The 27,628-nt window shown below is 40.0% G+C and overlaps 2 protein-coding genes across 3 annotated transcripts; both read left to right on the top strand.

Moving 5' to 3' along the window:
* Positions 1-209: 209 nt before the first annotated feature.
* On the top strand, positions 210-16,735 carry hira (histone cell cycle regulator a). Its single transcript, XM_010750522.3, has 25 exons — positions 210-246; positions 2,064-2,126; positions 2,485-2,595; positions 3,483-3,573; positions 3,764-3,858; positions 4,878-4,973; positions 6,306-6,466; positions 6,671-6,838; positions 6,931-7,044; positions 7,425-7,495; positions 8,670-8,775; positions 8,880-9,101; positions 9,427-9,512; positions 9,997-10,197; positions 10,296-10,439; positions 10,544-10,760; positions 11,012-11,119; positions 11,675-11,823; positions 11,957-12,118; positions 12,396-12,454; positions 12,776-12,881; positions 13,436-13,558; positions 13,658-13,821; positions 13,964-14,052; positions 14,645-16,735. Exons 1-25 carry the CDS (start codon positions 210-212, stop codon positions 14,759-14,761), a joined length of 3,060 nt encoding a protein of 1,019 aa, XP_010748824.1. The 3' UTR covers positions 14,762-16,735.
* Positions 16,736-17,598: 863 nt separating this feature from the next.
* Positions 17,599-27,621, top strand: LOC104935192 (interleukin-6 receptor subunit beta). 2 transcript variants are annotated; one of them, XM_019276128.2, is made up of 15 exons: positions 17,599-17,907; positions 18,414-18,518; positions 18,792-18,891; positions 19,115-19,245; positions 19,391-19,521; positions 19,745-19,904; positions 20,074-20,156; positions 21,113-21,329; positions 22,412-22,612; positions 24,001-24,099; positions 24,774-24,914; positions 25,304-25,468; positions 25,942-26,026; positions 26,112-26,193; positions 26,673-27,621. In XM_019276128.2, exons 1-15 carry the CDS (start codon positions 17,799-17,801, stop codon positions 27,309-27,311), a joined length of 2,448 nt encoding a protein of 815 aa, XP_019131673.2. In that variant the 5' UTR covers positions 17,599-17,798; the 3' UTR covers positions 27,312-27,621. The 2 variants fall into 2 exon arrangements, with proteins under 2 accessions (XP_019131673.2, XP_010749304.3); XM_010751002.3 differs by having other exon boundaries at positions 17,600-17,907; positions 21,110-21,329.
* Positions 27,622-27,628: the final 7 nt, after the last annotated feature.

Here is a 27,628-nt window from a genome sequence, read left to right as displayed (position 1 = left end):
TGATGATGCTGCTGCCGCCGCCGCTGCTGCTGCTACTACTGCTACTGCAGAGATGGAGTTGAATCACAAAAACAACAAAGTGTCGGTCAGAGTTTGAGACAAAGGGAAAGGGGGGTCGGCGTTAGTTCTCCAACTGAACTGATCGCTGGATGGATTGTTTGTTTAAAAATAAGATAGGAGGAAATTAAAAACAGTCGGGTTGAAAAAAAATGAAGCTGCTGAAGCCGAGCTGGGTGAGCCACAACGGTAAGCTTGTGCAGGAATCTGTTGGACCAAGTTGGGCTTTTGTTGTCGGAGAGGGGGGTGAATTGATAAGGAGGCATGATGATGATGATGGTGGCGGTGGTGGTGGTCGACACTTGACACTTGTGACTTGTTTGCCACTTAATAGTCGCTCGCATTTCACGTTTGATACGTTGGCTGAGCACGCAGCTGGTGTTTGTGTCACTATCAGTGTAACTCCAAATGTATCAATGTTTGCTAACCTTAGCTTAGCTAGCTACTTACCCCACCACCCCCTCCCCCGGCTAGCTCAAATACCCCGGCGCTAGCTAACTTACCTGCCAAATGACCCACGTCCAAGTTTCTGTCTCCAAGTGACCCTCTTGTTTTTAAATGTTTTAGTTTTTTTTTTTTTTTACCCACGACTCTTTAGCGGGGGTATGTTGTTTTGTGTGCAGTGAACAAGCTCGACGCGCAGCCTTAAAAAGTGTCTGCGTCTCCAAGCTGTCAGTTTGGGAAAGTTACCGGCTAGTTTGGGGAAATGGCCTGAATTTCTACCGCAGCTAGCGACTATTGTCACTACAGTCACGTAGTTAACTCGTTTTGTTTTGAATATTAATCGTTTAGTTTGTGGGGAAGTACAAATGTTTATCACAACGTGTCAGAAAACTGAAAACTAACGGTCCATAACTGACAAAATGTAGCTACAGTGACTGCATGCAAATCCTTTTTAAAATCGTTTTTAAAGCTGCATGTTTGCTAGTGTTTGTTGATAAATAACTTCCAGCACTAACACTCTTTGACACCCAAAATAATCACCCAGCAAGAGTTACCTTCTTTTTTTACAGGATGCACAAGTGCAGTGATATGTTTCAGGGACACAGATGTCCACACAGATGATTAAGGCAAAACAAAACAAAAAAAATTATAAAAATGTAAATATACAAATGATCAGTTTTTCATTTTGTTTATTAAATAGTGAGACATGTTCTTTACAATTTTTGTCTGACCAGCAGTCCAAAACTGGAAGATACTTTGATACAGAAAAGTATCAGATCTTCACATTTGAGGAACTGGAACTAGCTGGTTTCTTTAATTTCTTTATTTATTTGTTTTTACTTCACAAAACACTCCATTGTCTGATCTAATAACGATAATCCCAACAATCAAAATGAAATCAAATACTCTCACAGTCTCTCACTATCATAGAGTTCTAGCACCAAATGAACTTGGAGAATTAGTTTAGTTTCCAGTGCCTTAATCTGCAACATTTGGTGCTTGTTATTTGCATTTTACTATGACGTGTTCTCTAGTAAGTGTTAAATACAGGCTAACAGTTTTTATGTGTGTATTTACACTTCTTGTGTCGTCCCAGCCATCGTCTGATGTGTTCTTTTGCTATTTTTAACACCTCTAATGTGGCAACGCTATTTATTACACCTACTTGACTTACTGAAGGGTGAATAGAAGTTATATAGCAATTGGTTGTTTTGTTTTTATGAAATATTGTGGAATATAGCTACACAAAGACACACATTAAATATATTATCTCAGTACTTTCAGAACTTTTACAAATCAGTCCCTTTACTAAAAAAATCCCTAAATGCATGTTGAGCACAGACACTGACAAAACGAGAAAAGAAAGGACACTTTCAGATCATGAACATTCACTGACTTTGTTCTGGAAAATCGCAGAAAGGTTGAGGCATTTTCTATCAGGCCAACATTATGAAGTTCTCAGTTGTAGTTATATATTTACAACATCAGTCTACAGTATCTGTTAGTCTGTGTCTCTGAATCTATTAAAACTGATAAATATCATTATGTTGACTGTTTCACAGGCAAACCCATATTTTCGGTTGACATCCACCCTGATGGGACAAAATTTGCCACCGGTGGGCAAGGTAAGACCAATAACCTTTTTTTTTTTTTTTTTTTTTTTTTTTTTTTAAAACCTCTGGCACTGAAACCGTTTACTGTTTTGGGATGTTGTACTGAAATGGACTTTTGTCATTTAGTTTAGTGTGCACAATGCTGTGTTGATGTACAGTGTTAGTGTCAGTTTTAAAACACCCAGCTCTGAATCTGTATCACACCACACTAAATGCTCTCCTGCAGCCTCAGATTTATTTTGCAGCCCGAGAAAATGTTTCCAAATTAAAACACAAAAATGTCTTCATCACTTCGTCATAAAACAAAAAGTCAGAACTGTATCAGTAGTGCATTATTATTAATTTTTCTTAATGTTGGATTTGTTTTCAGGAGAGGATTCCGGCAAGGTGATGATCTGGAACATGGCACCAGTCCTCAGAGAGGAGGACGAGAAGAATGACAATGTTCCTAAAATGCTTTGCCAGATGGACAATCACCTAGGTAACCAGCCTTATCTGTATGAGTTTGGTTAAGTGATATATTTTGTTGATTAATACACACACACAACACACCTCTGCTAGAGTGTTTTCTTCTAAAACGTGTACAGCTGTCTCTCAAATGGATTGTACTAGTTTAAATCTCAGTTAGGAGTCCAGATACGAGACGTGAACATGTAAGCACTTATGATGTGTCCATCTGTTTAAATTCTCACTGACTCCAACCTCTGTTGTGGCGTCACTGACATTATAAGCAGCTGTCGTCTCAAAGGCACAGACAGAAACTGACTACAAGCGTATTGATATCAGAATATCAAGTAGAGGCTGAAAAAGGAATGCTGCCGGTGTGCATTGAGACAGCTTCTATTTAAAAAAGGCATTTCTCTTTTCCCAAGATATAGAGAATAAAGAGATACTGCTTCTCCTCTTTCCCACAACCAGGCACCAAATGTGATTTTCACACTGCTGCTGTTTATTTCAACAACTTTGAGTCATGGAAAAAAAATCATACAACTCCAACTGTTTATACTGGGACTATGAATAATATGTTTAGTTGCATGCCAGAACCCTAAAGGTAGTGGAAAGTGGGATTCTGATAAGAAAGTAGCTGGTTTGAATATCTTTCCACATTTTTCATTCTCCCTGCACAACTGCGGCTGCTCATGTGTTCCCTAGACAAACAGATTAAAATAACCTAATCCGTCTTGCACTACCACTGACAAAAAGACAAGCTGCTGCAGTGCGAAAGAACCAAATAAATGTAAATGATAATAAGAAGAACATTTGCAGGTATTTTTTAATGCCCACCATGACAGACAGCCTCATCAGCACAAATCCATGAAAGTTATATCTACGACTGGAGTCAGCAGAAGTGTTTGTTTGTCTCTGCAGCATGTGTGAACTGTGTGCGCTGGTCCAACAACGGCTTGTACCTGGCATCCGGAGGAGATGACAAGCTGGTCATGGTGTGGAAGCGAGCTGCGTATGTACACACACACACACACACACACAAAAACACATGTTGTATTTTAAAAAGTAATATTTTTAGATCAATGTCTTGGCTATTTTCAGTCAAAGAAAGTGAAATGTTTAAGGTTTGTGCTGTTTTGTGTGTTGAACACTCAGAGCTTGGTAGGTTTGATTTTTATAGCTTGTGTGTGTTTTCTCGTTAGATTCATCGGTCCGAGCACAGTTTTCGGGTCGAGCAGTAAGTTGGCCAATGTTGAGCAGTGGCGGTGTGTTACCATCCTGAGGAACCACACTGGAGGTAAGATATACACACACACACACACACACACACACATTTAAGTGTGTAAATATGTACACATATCCACAAAATGCAAAAAACTTTGAAAACACACAGACATGCAGGTGTACACAATAACACATTCATACACATCAGAGACCTTCTGCATACACACTAGTATCTTAACTGGTTTATCTTTAAGGTTATACGAAATTAACTTGGCATTGGACGTCACACTCAAGCACCAACATCTCAGACTAAAACAAGAAGCGCTATGGCCATCCAGACTCCACTCACAAAACCAGTAATTTTACCTAGAGCAGGTTTACTGAGTTAGGTATAAAAATATTCATGAGAAAGGCTGCAATGACACATAGCAGTAGTAGTGTTCCCAAGTGTTCCTACAAAGATAAACCCTTTTTGTTGAAGTGTAAGATCCTTTTAGTTTGACCAGAAACAGCTAAACAGCTGTAATATTGCTGCCACCACCAGACCACGCCGATCATCATAAAACACACTGCATTCAAAATGGAGAGGAACAAAATCAAATCCATTATCTACTAGTCCCGCAATCATTGACTGTGGTTTGGTTGAAATAAATCATTAATTCACTGACAGCTGTTCTAGTCACTCCTCTCAGTTGTAGAACCCATTCACATGTGAATGTGAACAAGGCACAGACAGGCTTTGAGTGTGATGTGACTCCCTGATCCTGATGCCATTACTCCACTATATCTTTACATAGCATTCAGTTGTTTGATGCTATATAAATGTTCTAAATCTTGTATATATGTATATAAGTTATGTTTTATGTTATGTACTTTCAGTGTTGCTTAGCATTTTACATCATGCATTTTATATTTATGTTTATTACAGTTTTATTTTCATCCATCCTGTGCTGATGCATTGCTGCCCATCTAGGGGCTCCACTGGAAACCTTTTAAGTCGTAACACTAAACTCGTGTGTGTGTGTGTGTGTGTGTGTGTGTGTGTGTGTGTGTGTGTGTGTGTGTGTGTGTGTGTGTGTCTTTTGTTTGCAGATGTCATGGACGTGGCTTGGTCTCCCCATGACGTGTGGCTGGCTTCTTGCAGTGTGGACAACACCATTGTCATCTGGAACGCTCGCAAATTTCCAGGTAAGAAATACCAAAACCAGCTTAGCCTGTCTGTAGCATCACAGCTAAAAAAAATAAAAATGGATGACTTCTCAGTTCATATCAGAGCAGAGAGACGTGGGACATAGTGCTGAGCTCTGGAAAGTATGACACCTTTACTACCAACAAAAGCTTTTAAGTGCAATTCTTTTGTTTGTTTTGTAGAAAATATACCATCCAATTTGTTTAAAACTGATGTGATGGCAGTTTCAACAGAACATTCAACATCAGCAGCCATCTTGGTCACAAAAATGCCTCAACTGCACTCGTACTGTGTACGGACGTCATATCAAACCTGCTACATATTAGATAAACAGAGGTTCCAGGTCGGCTGGAAATCTGTCTGAACAGGAGGGAACCAGACAGATCCGCCAGAGCAAACAAAACATTAGCTTGCAGTTTTGTCCGGTTCTAAGACTACTTTTGAACACATCATTTCATGAAGTTAAAAGTTAAAGGAAACTTTGCAGTGGGGGCTACATTATTAAAGGAGTAAGCCTGTAATTTATTAAATACACTTTTTTTTACTATCCTGCAAAGAGTTCAATGAGATCGGTACTATTCTTGTGTTTCTATGGCAAACATGATGCTCCACGATTGGGGAAAAGACACACACATGACCAAAATTCCACTTGGATGGGTGCTGCATCAAAAGATATATATACCAGGAAACATAAAGCTGCAGAAATACATATCTCCCCGAGACAAAAGTATTATAACGACTTCTCGAGTCTGAATAAGAGCACTGTGCTCTAAACTCACTTGCTTATAAATGTGATGCAACCCACCTTGCTTAGCATAAAGACTGTCAAAGTACTTTTTTTTTGACACTACTAAATGTCAAAATCATGTATTTTCAAATCCTTCACATAATGCTGAACAGTATTCCTAAAAATCTAAAATAGTCCAAACGCTCTCTACATACAGACTGCAACCAACTAACTGAAGTGTTTTTATGATTAAATAATCTTTTTATTACTTCTCAAAAAACTGACCATTCGGTCTATAAAATGTTTTAAAAAAATAGAATAATTTCCTCTGCCTGCCTGTTACTTTTAAAACTATTAAGCAAAAACCTTTGGCAAATTCTCGTATTTAAGAATCTGTATGATAGTTCTGCTCGTGATTACAAGATAAATCTATATCTGTAATCTATCAATTCTTGCAGATTAATTTTCTTTTGATTTGGTAATTGTTCAAAGGTTTAATCTCTAATATTTTATTTCCATAATGCTATCCAGTATAATGTGTGATAGAGCAGGAAAATATTTCTCTCTTAGCAGCCCGTCATCTCTGTCCTCTTTGTGTCTCCAGAAATGGTGACGTGTCTGCGGGGACACACCGGGCTGGTTAAAGGTCTGACATGGGATCCTGTGGGGAAGTACATCGCGTCCCAGGCTGACGACCACAGCCTCAAAGTGTGGAGGACAGTGGACTGGCAGATGGATGCCAACATTACCAAACCGTTCAGTGAGGTACAAAAACACAGTCACTGTGTGTCACTGTCACCTGCCTGGGAGCAGGTTGTATTCTTTTGGCATTCTTACACAGAAACATCTGCATTTGTTTAGCATTTTTATTGAGGTATTCAGGGTTTTCTTTTGATTTGTTACATGTATGTTTTTCTAACAGTTCTGTTACAAGTACTTCTTCACCAATTGAGTACGTGTGTGTTTCAGTGTGGAGGGACGACCCACGTCCTGCGTCTGTCCTGGTCTCCAGATGGTCAGTACCTGGTGTCGGCTCACGCCATGAACAACTCAGGTCCCACCGCTCAGATTGTGGAGAGAGACGGCTGGAAGACTAATATGGACTTTGTCGGTCACCGCAAAGCCGTCACTGTGGTGGTACGTGCATTTTAGCCACACGTTTAGCCTTTTTAAATGTACACACCCTAAATCTGTCTGTGTTCTAATGCGTCTGGTTTCTTCCTCTGTAGAAATTCAACCCAAAGATCTTTAAGAAGAAGCAGAAGAACGGCAGCTCTCCAAAACCCGGCTGTCCGTACTGCTGCTGCGCTGTCGGCAGCAAAGACCGATCGCTCTCCGTCTGGGTCAGTTCACACTTAAGTTTGTTTTACAGTGGACAGAAAATGGTACAAACATACAAGTTGTATACTAATACCAGTGATGCAGATTCCTCAGTCCAGCTGTGGATTTTGATCTTGTCGTAGTGATTACTTAACAAGTAACGAGAGGCAAGATCTTGTCGTAGTGATTACTTAACAAGTAACGAGAGGCAAATTGCCATAGTTTTTGGTTTTCACCCCACTTTTTGATTGCTCAGTAGAACGTTTCCATCCTCTTTTTAGTTCCTGTTCAGTGCTCAGTAGAACGTTTCCATCCTCTTTTTAGTTCCTGTTCAGTGAGGGTAAACACAGGAAAAGATCTTAACAACACTAACTTTGTCGCTCTGTCTGTTTCTCCTCCTCAGCTGACCTCACTGAAGCGTCCCCTGGTGGTCATCCATGATCTCTTCGATAAATCGATTATGGACATTTCCTGGTGAGTTGTAGACAAGTGCTGCGTGGTCTACCGCACATCCATTAGTGCCGTCTCCCTCCCCTATCATGAAGATTTAACATCGAGGTGACGTCACTCAGATGCGAAAATGCTCCTTTGGGTTCTGAGATGGTTTTAGAAATATGAACATTTTCATAGTTTAATTAATGCTAATTGGAAAGAGTGATGCCTGGCCTTGGGTGCAGTTCCAGTTATCCTGTCAGCAGGTCTTAACAATGTCTATTTTTAAAATCATAATCTATGAAAAAAAAAAAAAAAGGTTTTATGGCCCCAGGGGATTTTTTTTTTTTTGACAGTTGGGAGAAGGCTGACTCTGACACACGGTACACACTTCTGACACACTGAAAAAGATTGTTACACACTAACATCAATATCATGCTGTAAAGCGTTGGTAAATTGATTACATCATCTTGTTGACGTTTGGACAGGTAAGACAGATGCGACACTGTCAGACACTCACACACCTGACAGTCTACTACTCTGGTAGCTAAATGATAGGAATTCGACATATTAATGAGGCACAAACTGGTTTTCCGTCTCCGTTCAGGTGTGAGGATGACATAGTCTGTATCGGACACTTTGCTCTCCACCACATAACATCCTGAAAAACGAGCAGTGAGTGCAGAGCCGGGCATTGGCAGTAAAACCAAAACCTGATCTCCACGCTGAAACTGTTGCTCATTTGCTTTCCTATCAAACCGCCTCTTCGTGCTATTTTGGGAATAAGAGAGATCTTCTTTTGCAATTGAGGAGACACGATGCAACCGCTCCCTACACTGAGGAAAAAAGGAATTTTGAGGAAACACCGGACATGAACCGCTCCTTTAGCGCTTTCAGGTGACTGCACACATTGAGACCAAACCCAAGTTCACTGGAGCTAAACTCAAGGGACTCCTGTTTCGGATCAGGAAGAGCAAAGGGAACAAAAACAAAATATACCCCTTCATCCCAGTGTTTTTCATTATCATAACAGTACTACCTCAACATTGACTTTAAATTGCACCTTGTGACTCTGGATTAAAGACTGTGACATCAACAGGAAGGTTTTGGGGAGAAAGTTGTTCTCTGGTCGGTTTACACAACAAGGGCATCATTATAATACTTCACTGATACATCCCATCACATCTCTGAGTTTGTGCGTTTGTGTCTGTGTCAGGACTCTGACAGGTCTGGGGATGTTGGTGTGTTCGATGGATGGCACAGTGGCCTACCTGGACTTCTCACTGGATGAACTTGGAGACCCGCTGAGTGAGGAGGAGAAGGTCAGACATTCTGATCCTGACTGTATGTTTGGTCAGTGTCACCCAAAAAAAGCACACAAGAAATCCAATTTAAACTAACTTCTCTTTCTTCTTCTAACATACAGAACAGCATCCACCAGAACATCTACGGCAAGAGTCTGGCTATAACCAGCACTGAAGCTCAGCTTTCCACCACCATCATCGAGAACCCAGAGATGCTCAAATACCAGCAGGAACGTCAGAACTCGGGCCAGGCCAATTTGGGACCTGGCAGCACCGGGCCTGAATCCTCAGCCCCCAAACTCAACAGTGTGATGAACGGCGAGTCTCTGGAAGACATCAGGAAGGTGAGAAGCTAAAATGTAACATCCAACAGGCAGCACAAAGTGTTTAACTGCTGTCAGTTTGATTCAGGACTTTAGGGATTTTAGGATTCACTCTTTCAGGATTTTAGGATTCACTTTGCAAGGAAGAAGCAATATCTAGAAACTGTTGATAACTTATTATATTTACATCAGAATAGAGAATAAATGCAGTCGTTGCAATAGATACAGTTTAATGTTATGCATTAGATACATATTTATAATGTATACTTTTTTCAGAGCTACATTTTTTAAAAGCTGTCAAAACACTTAGATTTTTGGAGCTAAAATTTCTTGGATCATCTTGCAGAACCTACTGAAGAAACAGGTGGAGACAAGAACCGCAGATGGCAGAAGACGAATCACACCGCTCTGCATCGCTCAGCTCGACACAGGGTAAGAAAACAGGAAACATGCACTGTCTGAGGTATAACAACTAAAACAAGACAATAAAAACAACAGAAATGACAAATAGAAGATATTTAAAATGGTAAATTATTAGTGAGTTTAACTTACAGACCTGCTTGAAGGAGATTTGAATTAATATTCAAAAAGGAAACATCTGAATAGGACTAATCGCAGACCCATTCTGAAATAGCACTAACATAATGGTTTATGTATGATGGCTTTGTCAGTGTCACACCAATCCGCCCTAACGTGGCCCAGTGTGCTGTCCTTTGTCAGGCGTCTCATCCTGTAATAGCCAGGATTTTTCTGCCTGGTACTACATCCATACAACCCAAACACACCCAACAAGGGTCATTAAGACCTTGACACAGTAACCCACATCTTCTTGCAGCAGTAGTATCTGTATTATCAATAGTAGCACTCACGGTAATAGTCATAGAAACAGTAGATCACTGTTCCTCTTTCTCTGTAGGGATTTCTCGCCGGCTCTGTTCAACAGCGCTCCCATCCTGCCCTCGGGCTCCTCGATGTCCAACCAGCTTACCTCCCAGCTCAGCTCTGACTCCAGTCCAGGACAGGCCTCTACTTTAGGGCTCAGGCCCAGCCACGACCCCATGCTCACCTCGCCTTCACCGAGCAACGCAACCAAGGGCCTGGAGGACAACAAGGATGGGTACAAGCTAACAGCATGCTGTTCTACCCACTGTGATCTGTGTCTGTTTACTTCCTAACCAGATATCTCACCGCTAAAATGTCCTTATGTCCTTCCAGCGTGAAGCAGTGTCTACTCCTCACTTCAGCCTCCAAAATCGAGCCAATGAAAGCTCTGGACTCCAGGTTCACAGAGAGGTCAAAGGCCACACCTGGGGTCACAGCTGCCATCGCCTCCACCGCTGGACTTGTGCCTCTTGACAGGTGATTGACTCAGTTTTAGTGCAGTAGTGCAAGTAAAGTGTGAAGTGGAGCTCAAAAAGAGACTGTCCCCAAAACACATTTTGACTTTTCTCTTGGTCCACCAGGCCTAAAGACGGCATCTCCACCCTGAAAGACATAAAATCCAAAGAAGACACCAGCAGCGACAGCGAGGACAAGATGGCCACCATCAACAAAAATTTATCTTACAGCAAGAGGAAACCCGAGCTGCTGCTCGACGGAGCAGAGGTGGTGGAGAAGAGGAAGAAGGGAAGACCCAGGAAAGACAAGATGGCTGCTCCCATTGCCCAGCCCTTCACTCAGGTAAAAGAGATTAAGAGAAAAGATGAATGGTTGGATGGATGACGAAGAGATGCATTCAGTCGTTAATATAAAACAAAAGGAAGAAGGGACACCTATTAACACCGAAGTTATGGATGGTCAAAAATATGTTTTAACCCGAAATATTTTTAAAAAGAATTAGTAAGCAAGCGGTGCTACAAGTGTCTTGTAAACGTTCCTTTTCTGTACGTGTCCTTGATTTAAGAGTGTTTTGTCCCTCCTCTTCCTGTCAGATAACTCCTCCAGCAGAGCGGGAGCCAAGCAGAGTGGCAGCTCCTCCAGCTGCTGCAGCTGCTCTCAAACTACCAACGCCAAGTATAAAGAAGGCCTTCAGTCTGCAGGTAACACACCGTGACTCTGTGTTTAAAGTATAGCTATATCATGTTACACACCTGAGATTAGGAAAAGATTGACATAACGATTGTTTTTAAAGCAAAGCAATTTTCTTTTTTTCTTTTTGGTCTTAGCTGGCAGTTATGCTTTTAAAACCAAAATGATCTGATATATTTGACATGTCCATAATATTAAACTATCTCTGACCTTCGCTCACAGATATGTCTGATATTTTTCACTCTTGAATAGAATTACATATTTACACAATAGACTCAATCTGTTCATGAAAGCCTCCTTTTGAATCTCTTTTATCCATTCATTGCCAATGTGTAAGTTTGTTTGGTGGCAGTGCACTTTGAGAGAACAGAGGCATCTTGCGCCTCAGTGATTTTTTTGTGTGTCTACGCCTGTTTTGATGTGCTCACACCACTCAAGCTAAGGAAAGAAACACTGCACAGATTAAATAAAATGGCTGGGTATGAAAATGCATTGTGAGTTAGTTAGAATAAGACTGTTTCTTACGTACCTGTTAAGCTCTAAATACAAAACGTGTATGTGTGTAGGTGAGCATGGAGCCGTCGGTGTTCTTGGAAGTGGAGAACGAGGTGTCGGTGGTTGCGGGTTCGAGGCTCAGCCAGCTGCGATGCTCCAGAGACGGACGAGACTGGAACACACTTCTGCCCAGCTCAGTGGTAACTGCTGCAGGGAGCAGGTAGGAGGCACTGCTGACATGTCTTGTGTTGTAATATAAAATAGACAGAGCTTGTCTTTATGCTTGAATTGTGGAAAATATAAAATTGTAAAGGATTCACATCAGTTTTTTTCCTGCTCGTCCTCCTTCTTAGTGACGTCCTCGCCGTCGCTTCTCAGGACAGGATGTTGTCTGTGTTCTCTTCCTGTGGTCGGCGGCTCCTTCCAGCCATCCAGCTGGCCACGCCTGCATCTGCACTGCACTGCTCTGCCCACTTTGTCATGGTTCTGACTGCCGGAGCGACGTTGTCCGTCTGGTCAGTGCTCACATATTCTGTTAGAAATGTCGTGTCAAGTACAGGTTTCCAATGTTTTTAATGTTAGTCTGTTATTTTGCCATCCTTGTTGACAGCTTTAAAACATACTTTGTAAGAATTAGGTACAAATGAGGAAGAGTTACTTAAATTACAGAGATGTTTATATATGAAGAGAAATATTGTTCAGATATTGCATAATGTATTTATGCTAATTTATGCTGATTCATGCAGAGCTGAATCAAAATAGTTTGTTAATTTGTTATCTGTCTGTGTGCAGGGATGTTCAGAAACAGAAGGCTCTGGTGAAGAACGAGTCTCTGCTGACCATTTTATCTGGTGAGACACTGCAGCACGCTCCAGCACATAACTCGCCCTAAAATGTTTAACTGTTTTGTGAAACTAGGTGTATGTTTTTCCCTGGTTCCAGTCTATATGCCAAGCTAGGCTAGATATCCATCAAACTAAAAGGAAGCATTTCCTCAAATGTTGCACCATTCCTTTTTAAAAAGTACATTCACCACATGATAATCAGTGCAAGAGTTTACACAAAGATGGTTTCAAACCAGGTCGTATTGACTTAAGTAAGCGTTTCTATCAGTGTGTCTGTAGAATCCTGTCACGCGGTCCTCCCTAAAAATATGTTGTTTGCCTCTGTAGGTGCTGACATCACAGTGTCTCAGTCTCTGCTGACTCAGCAGGGAGTCCCAGTCATTGGATTGTCCAATGGGAAGTCTTACTGTTTCAGCTCCTCGCTGGAGACATGGTAAGAAATGAAAGCGTGGAAACGCAGTGTGACCACGAAAACACATCCTTGAAACAGCTGCTGCCAATAGTACTGATGTTGAGTTTATTTCTTTTGTATTATATTATATTATATTATATTATATTATATTATATTATATTATATGATAGGTAATTTATATTATATTATATTTGTTGAGGGAGTTTTCTCTTCTAGCATGGCACATACAGGGGTTCCACATGGCTAAGCATATGTCTTGAGGGGAAGTGTTCGATCGTATAGCGACACTGACTTCTCTCCTTGAGACACAGAGCAGTTGTTTTAAGGAACAGGAAAGGAGTATTACCATGGTAACCAAGGTTAGAGAAGGTAACTGTCTGACTCACTAGTGGCTAGACACACAGATACGTAAATACCATAGAAGCCTCTATAAAGTCACATAACTGTAGATGCATTGAGTATGATCATTTAGGGACATGGAGCAAATTTGTGTATAAACTTCAAGACACCTATCGAGGACACAGACTGAATGATTTGCAATATAAACTACAAGAATTACACACTTTCCATTTCAGGACTTTGATAGCAGATAAAGGAGACTCTCTGGTCCAGTGTGCTGACTTCAGGAGCTGCCTACCTACCCACGATGCCCCTGTGTCCTCAGGGCCACTGGCTGTCATGCAGGGACGCAACCTCAAGTACGACAACAGTATTTAATCTCCTCGTCTTACCACTAGCGCCTCTTACTCCAGATAAAATGTGAAAAAGACGTAAATAAATCTCTCTGGTCCTTGTAGTGCTGGTCGTCTGGCGTCCCGCCTCTCCTCCACCCCACACCACCTGCAGCAGAGCATGACCCTGGCCTTCCTGGAGAATCAGCTGGCGTCCGCTCTGACTCTGCAGTCAGCACAGGAGTATCGCTACTGGCTGCTCATCTACGCCCGTTTCCTCGTCAACGAAGGTACCTCACTGTCTAATGATTTCACACTTTGTCCAGTCTGACGAGTAAAAAAACAAAACAAGACAAACCCCAACAGTGTAATGATAACACTAAGTCTGTGTGTGTGTTTGTTTGTGTGTGTGTGTGTGTGTGTTCCCTTCAGGCTCAGAGTATCGTCTCCGTGAACTCTGTAAGGAGCTGCTGGGTCCTGTCCACAAATCAGCGGCTACATCCTGGGAGCCTACCACTCTGGTATGACACTCCTACGGTCTTCTGCTTTAATTTTACTGCGTAATGCTCTGATTGTTTGTAGAAGGTTTGCGTGCCACACTTTTCCTTCTGTCAAAAACTTGTCTTTTGACGTCAATCATTATTGCTACTCAGGTAAATTTTTATTCCTGCTAAAATCTCATACTCTGATACTCATGCAGTCATCTGACAACTTAAATATTTATATGTATATGACTCTAATCAGTGATACCGCAAGATTTAAAAGTTCATAACATAATTTGACGACTTGAATGTGATCAGCTTGTTTATCTAGAAAAGAGGTCATACTCTTGGGGCTAGTATTGTCACAGACACAAAGCTCGACAGACTTTCTTGTCTCACAATTAGTCACTTATCAAAAGATCTTTGGCTGTGTACAGACACACAAACCAATAACAGACAAGTTAAGCTTGTCCTGAAGTTGTGGAAATACTGTTAATTAATGTCTAGATATGTTAATCAGTTGATATAACATGCAGCTGACTGTTTTGCACAATGTAAACACTCTTTGATGGACTGTAAGCATGTTGCTTACTATTTATTTTTTATTTGTTATTGTTTCCCGTGTGTTCAGGGTCTACGGAAGCGGGAGTTGCTGCGAGAGGTTTTACCCGTCATTGGTGAGAACCTGCGTTTCCAGAGACTGTTCACCGAATACCAGGACCAGCTGGAGCTGCTGCGCAACAAATAACACACACTGCTATACTCACACCGAGACGTACAGACTGTCACACACACACGGACTCATCATGAAACCAGTTTGGTTTGTCCCGGCTCAGCTCGGTTTGGGTAAACTCTGACTGCTTTCCTCAACTTTTGGAAGCTTGAAACGCTGTTCTGGCTGAATAACACATCCTGGGTGTTGTGAGAACTTTAAGCCAGTCTGCAGCTTTTCAAGCACTGGGACTTTTCAGTGCTGTCGCTCACTGGGAAGAAGTTGGTGCTTTTTTTTTTTTTGTTTGGGTTTGTTTCAGCTTGAACTGTCGTCTTTTGTCTCTTTTCCTGCTAAATGTGTGTTTTCTGACCTATGCACCTCTCTCCTGCACTCCTAAACACGAACTCTAAAAGATTAACTTAAGAGAGACGGTGATAGAAAGGTCGCAGATTTGATTCCTGCCACGGGCAGCATCAGCAGCTGTGGGTCCTGTTGAATCACTATCAAGTCAGTTTCCCTCCTCAGAGAGAAAGATCAGAGGTGAGACACTCATTCAAGAAAAATATTAATCAGAATGGATGTAAAGGAGCAATATGCTTGTACCAAAGTGATGCCTTAAGTGTAGAAATGACCCCACACCTGCCTCTCCAAGGTGAAGGAAATGAAGGGCATCCAGACGAAGGATCAACCGAGGTTTTTAAAGGCGGAGGACAATATTTATTAAGTGAATGGGTAAATGGGTTTCGAGTACATTGGCTTTGGTCTTTAAAAGTGACAATGCTAACACCAAAATGTGAAGTCAAAGTGAAAAATATTACTAAATTTAGGTCACTGGAAATTTAATTTATACTGAAGATACAGGATGGACCTCTGGGAAATGGAGTCAGAAGGGATCTGCAATATGAGTTATGAAAAATAGTTTGCAGCTGATTCTAACCCATGAAATCATTCACAAAGAACACTTCAGATGTTACAAAATGACTGCATTTTAACAAAATGAATAACAGGCAGGAAACAGAATTTTCTAATTACACAAAACCTGAAGAATTAATCATCTGATCTGCAGGTTTTTCTGAGACTTTTTGAACCTCATTAACTGTAAACTCATGCCGCAGTCACGTCCAGACAGATTGTAAATAACAGTAGCTGCGCCATGTGAGGTTTCCTAGCCTCCAGTATGTCATACTTGTCACAAATCTATAATCAGGCGTCTGAGGTAATCAAAGACGAAATTCTCTCTTATTTGTTATATTTTTACAAACACTATCAATTCTGCTCACAACTACTGGTGCAGCTTTTTTACTTGTTAGACTCAACAAAAAGGGTTTATGAATTTCACAGTTATACATGTGATTGTAGGATATTCTGTGATCGGAGAGGGCCAGTGGAGAAATGTTCTATATATTACTTCTTGTCTCTTTTGTAAATAACCAGATTTTCTTTGCTGCACTTGTTTATGTTCTGTTGCCAGGCAAAAACCACTGCAAAGACATCTGTTTTTCAGGACTAAGGGGGGAAAAGTTTTTTTTTTTTGGTCTGACATCCATTAACTTGACATTTTGGCAGGGTTCAAAGGCCCAAAGGTCATAAAACCCAACAACACCTCAATGAACTTAATGTACTTGCGTTTAGCCTTTTTTGTCTACAGCAGCAGTAATGCACTCCTCTGCCAATTCTGTGTGTGTGTGTGTATGTGTAAATGGAGTGTGAGCTTAGAAAGCTTGTTTACTGCTGTAATTCACTGCACAGTGTGGAGATCACCACTGATGCAGATAGACAGACAAGTCCAGAGGAAGAACTGATCCTCTTTCTTTACTAATCTGTACAGCATTTCTTTCTTTCTGTTTAATTTCTTTGTTTGTTGTTTTCTTTTGCTGTTAGTCATTTTTAAATGTTTGTACAAGGCAATTTTTTTGTTTCCATTTTCTATAAGAAAAAGAAAAAATGAGTGGAAGTAGATGAAATTTTGCTTTTGACGGAAGAAAGTGAAAAATAAACAAATGACGAACAGCTGGGTGTTTGTCACTTCCTGTTTACCTGAAAGCAAATGGAGGAATGACGCTGGATGAATGCCTTGTTCAGGAGAAATTTGTTCATAAGAACCTGTTACCAAAGAAACTTGTGTCACTCAAAGAAGAACTTTGTGTGACACTACAAGCAAAACGAACGTGGAACAAAATGTGAAATCAGATCTATCCCCACCTAGTGACACTTTGAGGCCTGCACACGTGTGTCTAATGTATGTTAGCATTGATCTTAAAGTTTGTCTTGAGGGCTGATGGGTATCTGGTGATTACTTTTAGAGGTGTCCTACTGAAGCACTGGGCGAGTGGACATTTTAATCTGTTGGTAGCATGAGATGAAAAGTCGGGGGATCACCAGAGTTAGTGAGATCCATCTTTTGAGAGCATGAATGGTTGAACCACGGCTACAGAGATAAAATTGGCTGAGCTGCTATATCAGGAGATGACAGAAGAAGAACAGACAATTTATATTAATTTATATTAATTAATTATATTTCATTATTAATTATAATAATCTTTAAATATTTCAGTTTGTACACTATAAATCGTCATTAAGACTGTTTTATGTTTATGTTAAAAGAAGGAAAATCAGCCACAAACTCGCAAATATGGATGTTGGTACTGGCCTCAAAAAGTCAGCCAGCATGTGGTAATGTGTTGAGTAACACAATGACTTTGCCGTCCTAGAGCCATGCTGCTGTGCTGCTACAATAAAGGCTTTTAACGACTCCCTAAACACCTCTTTTACAGTGAATCCTACATGTACCACCTTTTTAATTGTTTTAGTCATCTTCTAATTGTCTAATTTTTTGTCATCTCTGAGGAAACAAGTATTTTTACATACATTAGATGTGTTGATGGGTGTCACTTATAGGCATGGAGCAATTTCCTGACTGCAAACACCTCAGCAGCTCGCTTCTCAGTTCATCTGACTTCCTCATCATTAACCATGAGAGATAAAAACGGCACATCCTCTTTATGTTTTTCAAACTGTCGTTGCTTAATTTAGATGGTGGGTTAGGGTCGGTGTAGAAAATGGACATTTTTGGATGTTCAGAATGAGATTGTTGTTTTTACCAGTTAAGATGGACATTTGGTCACGTAAACTGCACGTTGCTACCTGGACCGTGATGAATTTTCTCTGTGTGTTTTCTCATGGTGAGTTGCATAAATCGCTTTCTTAATAAAAGCCACATATTTCATGCTGCTGTTATTTAAATGTGAAAATGTAGGGGTGATTTCCCAGGCAGCGATTAATCTAACATCTAATGTTTAGTCTAGAATTTAAATGACTCAGATCTAGATTCATCTTGAATAAAGTAAACTGATTCTCTGGAAGAAGTTTAGAGTGAACTGATTCTCTGGAAGAAGTTTAGAGTTACTTCATGTCAAGTTTTATTTATTATGTTATCCGAGCAAGGTATCACCTGTAGTTTGAAATTGCCCTTCAGGTTGTTGTTTGTTTGCTTTTTTTCAGCATTTTATTCTGTGCACATTATTCTTGAATTCAAAAGCAAAGGTTGCTTATGTTGACCATGTCAACCATGGGGTTTATACTTATCCATTCATCCGAAATTTAGGTTGTGACTAAATTGAAGCCTATTTAATTTCTAACTTGGAAAAAGCAGAATCATGTCATGCCTGACTTTGCGTTTGTGATTTAGAAATGACTGTGAGGAACGTTGATCTGAAGCTGTGTGAAAACGACAGGCAAGTGTGTGTCACTGACCTCAGAGACTGTGGCCCCCGACCCCCTTCATCTGTACAGAGTGAGTACACACACACACAGCAATCAGATATCTTGAGTTCTGGTTGTTTTTATCTTGTTTTTCATTGGTACCTCCTATTTAAGTTTGATCTGACTTCAAACCTAGTCTTCAAAATGAGGACTTATAGGTACACTAACTCAGGTTAAATCAAGTTTGTTTATGTATGTATACATGTAAAATGTTCCAACATGCTTATGCTGGGTAGGAATTGTTTTAATAATTGTGAAATACCGCGTGTCGTTAAAACTGGACCCCCCTCTTGTTTTCCTGTAGAGACCCTGAACATGTCATGTTACTACCAGATATCACACAAATCCATGACATGTGAGTGGAGTGAGGAGTTCAACAGCCATGTCTCACTCATGTTCAGGAGGTAAACACTGATGGTTTTAATGGCTCAGTGTGTATATGATCTTCATACATTTATTTATTTACGTATTGTCATTGGTGTGTATTCACCTGAAAATAAGATTTTTTTTTTAGTGTTTGAAGTGTTTTGTTACCTTAGAATGAGACTTTAATATCTACTCTAAAGGTTTTTTTTTTTTAGATTACATTTATCGGATGTGTAATTCAGTTTGTTTTTTCTTCTTCAGCAAGTCTACAATCTATTCCTGTCGGGGAATTTTCAACCCTGTAGCCACCCTCAGCATCACAGCCAGAATAAAAAACTACATGGGGAGTGAGATCTGGTCCCAACCTCGTACTGTGGTTCTTTACGATGTAGGTCAGTGGCCCAGACATTTTATCATTCTACCACCCAGGAATAAGTGTAATGCTATTCCCAGTGAGAATTGATAACTGACAGACCCACAAAGACAGCTTGACAACTATAAAATTATAATAAAGTAGTTAAACTCTCCTCTCCTTAGTCAAACCCTCTCAGCCTGTACTAACTGCACTTGGCTCCACTGCGGACTCGGTCGATGTGTCCTGGGGAGGCAGCAGTTACAGCACCTGTCGACTTCGCTACACCCTCAACCGCACTCACACATGGACCAAGGTTAGCATCATATGAGAACATTGTATTATCTTACATGAATTACTGAAGTCACGCCATGTCTACACGATAACCACTATACAATTGTTATCCATGATGCTACAAGCACATTTTTCACATTTTTGTGTTGTTAATTGTTTGCTTGTGACAGACCAGTGTCCACCCAATGCAATTTACACAAGAATAAACACATTGACATATTGGATGTTCACTGTTTTGTTTCCAGGTTCCAGTTTCTGTTCCTGTACATCAAGACCAGACACTGACCTACACAATCAAAGGCCTCCTGCCATTTACTCTCTACAGGGCTGCTGTGGCCTGCAGAGAGGAGTCTGGCATTTGGAGCGACTGGAGCTCTGACGTCACGATGAGGACACTGGACAGGGGTAAGTTTACATTCAAACAAATGGCTGGAGATTTAATTCACAAGAATATTTGTCGGGGGAGAGACTAATAAGAAGACCTAAAATTATTTAAATATGTTTGTAGTATACTGTCATTAAATAGAATCAATCACTGACATTAAAGTTTTAATTTTGTACTTACCTTTGCCAGTCCCCTCCAGCCCTCCAGAGGTGTGTTACAGAGTCGAGAAAACAGACTCTGGTGGATCATTCCTCCTTCATCTCATGTGGAAGGTACATTAGAAATGATTGGAATAGCCATGTCTCAATTTTTAGCACATAAAGAAAAGTCATATTCTGTAAGTATCAAATCTTCTCTTGACTTTGATCTTTGATGGTCTATTATCATCAGGGACAAGCAACATCACTAAAACAGATTTGATGCAACAGGCAAAGTGTCTGGGGAAATGATGAAATGGTACTTTTGGTACTTTTTGGTAACCTTTGTAAACAAAAAGTGTAACAAAACATTTGCATTTTCTTCAACAAATAAAAACCAAATGATTATATGAATGACAGACAATAGAACTAATTACTGTTTCAATGCAAAGTTTTATTGAAGGACCTGCATGCATCTGCACTAATGAGCAATATCTCACGTTTTAGAAATGTTAGGGTTAGCTAATGTTACCACCAATAAATTTATGAACTAAAAAAGAAAAATTCTCAAAGCAAATGTGATATATTGGCAATGCTTTTTCCCATTGCAACAATTTCAATGCATTTATAATGCTTTCTGATCAACAATCATAACTGTGTGACTTGTAACGAATTATAAGTTACAGTGACTCATGAATGCTCTTGACTAGTTTGTACTTGGGGCTTATATTACTATTATTATTACGATTACTGTCAAAGAAATCTCAGAGGTTTGCTGCAGTGGTGTGAGATTATTTAAGCATGGTGGCACACTGGTGAACAGTCAAACAATATGTAAATAGGTAGGGGACAGTACTGTAGGGCAGGTAACTAAGGGCAGAAATTGTAAGAAAACGAAAGGGCAAGAGGCAGGAAGGAAGGACACACATTTGGCATGTCACAAAATCCAACAGTATGTGGCTGGAAGTTGTTCCTAGCCTTCACTTGATTACTTGATTGGTTTGCACGGCCCCCATCGTGCATTTCCTTGATGATGCTCTATGGTCATCATAGAAAGTGTTACCAATTTAACACTCTCCTCTCTACAGCAGCTTGACCTCTATGCCGGAGACCATATCCTTGGATACCAGGTGAGCTACGAGCCAGCGAAGAAGCAACGACCGTGGGACGGAATAATTCAAAATGTCACAGAGGTGACAGCACTCCTGGTGGTGGGGGAGGAGAACTGCACTGTCACAGTGAGAGCCTTCAACACAGCTGGCTATGGACCTGCTGCGCATCTCAGCATTGACACACAAAGACAGAACAGTGAGTGGAACAATGTTTCTAGCATGCAAATAGTTTTTCATGGTAGTGACCTGGTGATGTGTTCAGGTGCACCAAGAAGGAGAAAACAGAGTCAGGCTTATTGCGATTGTCCTACAGCAACAAGGTTCCTGGTTCGAACCTTGTCTGGGGCCTTCTGGCTTCCTCCCACAGTCCAAAGACATGGAGTTAATAGCTTAATTGGTGACTCTAAATTGGCCATAGGTCAGCTGGGAGAGGCTCCAGCCTCCTGTGACCCTGGGATAAATGGTTATAGATAGATGGATATAAAGAAGATATAAAAGTTATCTGTAACTACTTATCCTCATCAGGGTCACAGTGGGGCTGGAGCCTATCCCAGCTGACTTTGGGCGTCAGGCAGGTTACACCCTGAACAAGTCTAGGCAATAAACTATGAAAACAACTAAAAAACAAATGTTTTGTTCAATAATGTTTTGGGCAAAGTTTTCACCAGTTAATGTGTAAAAATTCACAGTATGCAGAATATTTAAAAGTGAAACATAGTTATCAAACCTCTGTCTCCTAGAGGCAGCCATAAGTCCTAATCTTCAGCTATGTTTATCTATTAAATCTCCAAAAAACAGCAAAATCAAACTGAAACCTTGTGCTCTACATTAATGCTATATCTCGTGTGTGCAGAGAGACACACAAGACCTTCAGATAACTGTATTGCAACATAGCACTTCTCCAGTCAAATGGTCTCTTTAGTTCAGTAGTAAAAACAAACACCAAATGCAGCAGCTGAATGTGTTTTGATTTGTAGTTATTAAAAAGAAATCTTAAATCATACAGGTTGTGGCAGTTATCTCTATACTGCATGTTTATGACTTAAATCCAAATAATATCATATCATGATTTATGAACCTGTTACCTGTCCAAATGACAGCTGGGACCCCTGTGACACAGCAAAAATGATAAACCGATTGAGATAAGGGATGGATTTTCTAAAATAAGAGATTTTAAATTTGCATTGGTATACTGGTGTTCATGCAGATTGTGGCAGTGAAGATGCAGGTAAACATATTATTTTTAATCACTAATAATCCTGCCGTTGTCTTCTGCAGCTCTTCCCTCGGTCAGAAACTTGTGGGTTTCCAGCTTTTTCCCGCCAATGAAAAGCCTTCTGGTCCAATGGAAGAACCCCACAGCCTCGCCCTCTCTCCCTCCTGTCAGTCATTTTGCTGTACAGTGGTCCTCTGAGACACATCCATCCACTAGCTCCTGGAAAACAGTGGACAGCTTCAACACCTCCACTGTCATACAAGGTGCCACTGTGTTGGAATCACCAACACCTCACTTACATTTACGTTGTGCATGTTTTAAACAAAAGATGCATCAATCAGTGTGAAGATGGCACTAATTAAAATTAGTGAGTTAAAGGTCCAGTGTGTAACATTTAAGGGGATCTATATAATATTCATTCATTTCATCACCTGAAAATAAGAATTGTTGTTTATTTTACTTTAGAACAAGCCTTTAATTTCTACAACGAGTGAGTGTCCACCATGTTGAACCACCATGTTTCTACAGCAGCCCAGAAGGGACAAACCAAACCCTGTCTAGGACTTTTTGCATTTTCCAAGTTTCACAGACAATGTAGTTTTTCCTTCATGCTTGAAACAAGAGAGTGAAGTGCAGCGTATTCAGTCGGTTGCAATCTGAAACTTTTCCACTAGATTCCACTAAATTCTACACACTGGACCTTTTAAAAAGGAAAGTAAAAGTTAAAACAAAAAATGTTATTTTAAAATGTGCAAAAAATAGTCGTTTGTGGTCAGACTGGTCAAGCTAGGCTCAATGCCTAACCCATATTATTATTTCAGTCAAAGAAAATGTTTTCTTATTGTCAACAATAAATAATGAAAAGACCAAACCAACACTGAACCTATTCTATAAACAAGTGTTGTGTGTATCCGTCACCTGATATATCTTGTTCCTTTGTGTCATCAAGCTCAATTTTTGTCCAAAAACTGTTAAAAATGCTATAATGAGCCTCACTGTTGCACTCAGTGATGTTTGTTCATTATAATGAACACACATAGTAGTTTCTTTTACCCCATTTACACCTCAAACACACCGCTCTACTGCCCCAGCACTGAAAATACTCCTAACAAATGTATTTCTTCTTGTTGTGACCAGCAGTTTTAGGAGATTACTGAGCCTTTCTTTCTTAATGAAATATTTGTGAGCAACATTGATGTTGTGGATTCATTGACAGTAACAACAAATCATAATAATCATAAATAATTAAAAAAGAACACCTTAAAAACGTAACAAATTTCCTCTGTAATCTAACACCATCTAGAAACTGTGAAAGTCAAGCAGTTGTTTTGTTCTGACCGGTTGCAAAATTACTCTGCAGTTGCTGCAGCAACACATGCAAAACACTTTCTGCAGCTGCTTCACAGGAAAAGTCTTCTTCTCCAGCAGAGAAATGTAGTCATTTGGTATGTGGCTAGGCTTTTACTCTAAAACTGGTGTAGGTGTATGTGACAATAAAGGCTAATTAAAAATAAATGCCTGTCTCAGATGAAAGCCTGATTCACTCTTTAGTTTAAATATTAAGAACATATACTTGTTTATTCTATTCCTGTACAGTATTCTATTTGCAGCATGTACAGTTATACTAATTGTGTGTGTGGCGTGTTTACAGATGTCGACCCTGATGAGTCCTACATGATCAGTGTAATCCCTGTCTACATGCATCAGTGTGGATCTCCTCAGTCACTGTCTGCTAGTCTGCAGCAGGGAGGTAAAGTCGAAAGAGCAAGAACATATGGCGATGATCATGATTGTATCCAGCCCGAATACCTCTTTCAAAGGATCAGTAGGATTTTGTGTATATATATATATATGTGTGTGTATATGTATGTATGTATGTATGTATGTATGTATGTATGTATGTATGTATGTATGTGTGTGTGTGTGTGTGTGTGTGTGTGTGTGTGTGTGTATGTGTATATGTGTGTATATATATGTATATTGTAGATGTGGTATATATAAATATATATAGTATAATAATATATAATATATATATATATTATATTATACTATATATTATTTTTCTTTTTTTTAACTTCGTATTAGTTTGAGACAATTGATAGAAGCCTCAAAAAGAAAGGATAGACTGAGGTAAATGACTTTTGCTCTTTGATCAATAAAAACAGATAAAATGCTTTAAAGAAAAGATGTAGAAAAACACATTATCATTAGGTTTATAAAACCTAATTTTTTCAGCGCATTTCAATGCCAAGGTTACAGCTTCAGTGAAATAATAAAAGAATAAAATAATACCAGAAACAAACAAAAGGTAAACGAAACATTTCAATACATTTGATTTACGATCGATTGATATGAACATCATCTGGTTTCCTCTCCAGGATAGAAAGCATCCACAGAGATATATATATTTTTGTGTTTTCTCAGCTCTGATGGAGGTGGTAAAACTGAAGGTGGTAGCCGTGACCAAGACAACAGTGACATTTGTGTGTGTGTGGCAAAGGAAGTCCGGAACAATCAGAGTGAATGGATACAGAGTGATGGTGAGGAAAGACTCGGAGAGACAAAGTAGGTTTACAAATGGCTTTTCTTCTTAAATGTAAAGTTCAACTTTAATGTCATGTGTATTAGAAATAAATTAAATTCTTGTACTCTCTCTTTTTACATAGACTGTGTACACAATAACACAACAATGTGAGATGCATATGGGTGTGTCGGCTGTTGAGCAACCTGACTGCCTGTGGGAAAAAAAGTTAACAGTCACAGTACTCAATTTAGCAATGGATGCCAAAACACTTTCTTTTTAATATAAAATCCCACTCCAGTGTCATTTGAAAAGTAATGACTGGTAAATAATAATAATAAATGATATATGCATGGCTATTTTTCACTGACGTTAATGTGTTGGTTCATCATTTTGAAACTTTTTTTCTTTTACAATCTATCCATAAATACAGAGAGCCTTCTCACCTTTCCCACTCTGCCTTTGTGGCCGGACCAATGGCAGCACACCCTCCCCAATCTGAAACCCAACACTGAGTATTCTCTTCTCTTATTGGCTGATAATGTTCCCAGAAACTCCGTTGAAATCAGGGAAATCATCTCAGTGAGAACAGACTATGGTGAGTTTAATGGGTTTATCTTACTTTATGTAAATACAGTACGGCATGTAATAATCCCAGTGTGGGAACCACAAGTGGTGTTGGAAAATGAGCTAGAAGGTAAAGTTTCTGTTGTTGTTGTATGTGCTACTTGCATGTTTCTGTATCTGGCAGTCACTTTGCGTGTGTGTGTTTACTTAATTTGCTTGTATGTTGCAATGTGTTGAACTTTAAGGGACACCAACTGCAATCATGGTTTCAGTGGTCACTGCGCAACAGATAATTTTTTTTATCTTGTGTAAGATGCAGATACAAAGCAGCTCCAAGTGCACTACATTATCTACAGTATGATTTCAACTGTTTGTGGGTGTGTGTTGGGCCATGGTACTCCAAAAAGTCCAATAGATATATTTATATGAATTTTATGTGCATGCATTAATAATTTCATTCTTCTTTCTGGAAGTGAACTTATCGTGAATGATTATCCATTTCAGATGAGGTACCAGTGGTGGCTACAGTGACACCTCTGCTGCTTCTGGCTGTTGTTGTCTTCATCTTCTCTATCCTGCTCAGGACTGTGTAAGTCAACACACACACGATTACATCTGATGGCATACATCCTGTTTCATTCCAAAATTTAGAATTATAAAATTTCTCTGTGCAGGTTCAAGTGGTACTTCTTCCCACCCATCTCTAGCCCTCGGGGTAGTACAGCAGGCCAGTGGCTGATGGACCCAAATCCCCAGGTGATCTGTTTTTTACAGGAGAGTTTGATTCTCTTAAAACTGGGGTGTTCTTGTTGTTTTGTTGTTTGTCGTTCAGTTAGAAAGTTCAAAAACGGCAGAATCTCATTTAGGAAGAGCGACCACCCAGCCACCCTGCTGGGGTCAAAGTAAATAGCCGTCTCCATTGTTTTCTCATTGTGCTAATTCACAAATGGTTAATCACTGAACTGGTTGCATGATAAACAAGTTTAAAGTTACATAGCTTGCACTGAACATTAATTTGTCTACTTTTTCCAAACTCTTCCAAATGTCACTTTTATGCTTGGTCGCCATTCTGCCTGTAACATCTTGGATCTTTACGAGCATCCATTAAATTTAATGTAGAACACAGCAGAAGAACAGTTGGAGTCTCAGTTTGACTCCAGTGAGATATCTAATCATTTTTCTTCATCAGCATCACTTGTCTTGATTGAAATCTAATCCATTGTTTCTTTCAACAGAAAACTGCAGAGAGAAACATCCTGGATATAGAGGACTTCCAGGTGACTGATGTACTTGGGGAGAAAAGTCTCATTATGGTCTGTCCAAACTCCCAGCACTCCTCAGAGGAGAATCTACATGAAGACACCTCTCTGCTGTCGAACCGTCACCTCATCATCAAGACAACAGAGTACGTTTCTAATGCTTCAGTAATCATGGATCACCAACTGGTCTCTCTTCAGTCCCTTCATCCTGACTACGCAGTGAATTGTCATCATCCCGACATAGTTTTCTTCTCTGAGGAGAGCCGAAAGGCCAAAGCTGCTCTGCTGCATCAGCCACATGAAGTTGTTGCTTTGAACAGCTGCTTTCCACAGAACGAGCAAGAGCACAGACCCTGCGACTTGTCTGAGACATTATATCGGAAAGAAACAGATGTAACATACCGTTTCCATGAATTCATGCTTAACACAATCAATCTGCGTGTTTATCAGATGACCTGTGAGACAGAGCATGTAGATACCTCCTTTCTGGGGAAAACTGATGTTCAAACACTGTGTGGACAGACTGACTGTTCTTATCTGATCTGTGAGACTAATTACATAGCAAACAGCTGCTGTGGTGCAAAAGCTGCAGATGAGGACAAAACTTCAGACTGAGCACAGAGTGAATTCACTTAAGCTTTACTCGCATGAACTGGACTGCTGTTTGTGCAGTGTGTGTTCGTTGACATGTACTGTATTGCCTGCCAATGTTCAGATTGGACAGACCTCAGCTGTAGTTGTAGCAATTAGAAAAATGTTTTGTTTAGTAGTAAAATTGTACAGGAGGAGTTATCAGGGGGAATCAACGTTGGTTTGATCTTATAATCTTCATAGCTTGTGAATACAGCATTAAACTACATTTAATACATTAAGGAAGACGGCTGATATTTGGAGTTTTGAGTTTTCTGTGACACTGATGGATGATAGAACAC

The sequence above is a fragment of the Larimichthys crocea genome, chromosome III (genome assembly GCF_000972845.2).
Source record: "Larimichthys crocea isolate SSNF chromosome III, L_crocea_2.0, whole genome shotgun sequence".
Lineage (NCBI taxonomy): Eukaryota > Metazoa > Chordata > Actinopteri > Sciaenidae > Larimichthys > Larimichthys crocea.
The sequence above is the reverse complement of the archived record's forward strand: the minus strand, read 5'-3'. Positions and strand labels throughout refer to the sequence as shown.

Excerpts from the sequence above, each read along its gene's own strand:
- hira (XM_010750522.3), top strand. The coding sequence starts at position 210 with ATGAAGCTGCTGAAGCCGAGCTGGGTGAGCCACAACG. Across the intron at positions 3,859-4,877 it reads CCTGAGGAACCACACTGGAG|ATGTCATGGACGTGGCTTGG; the intron begins GTAAGATATACA and ends TTTTGTTTGCAG. Across the intron at positions 11,824-11,956 it reads GTAACTGCTGCAGGGAGCAG|TGACGTCCTCGCCGTCGCTT; the intron begins GTAGGAGGCACT and ends CCTCCTTCTTAG.
- LOC104935192 (XM_010751002.3), top strand. The coding sequence starts at position 17,799 with ATGTTCAGAATGAGATTGTTGTTTTTACCAGTTAAGATGGACATTTGG. Across the intron at positions 19,246-19,390 it reads TGTGGTTCTTTACGATGTAG|TCAAACCCTCTCAGCCTGTA; the intron begins GTCAGTGGCCCA and ends TCCTCTCCTTAG. Across the intron at positions 24,100-24,773 it reads TGCTAGTCTGCAGCAGGGAG|CTCTGATGGAGGTGGTAAAA; the intron begins GTAAAGTCGAAA and ends GTGTTTTCTCAG.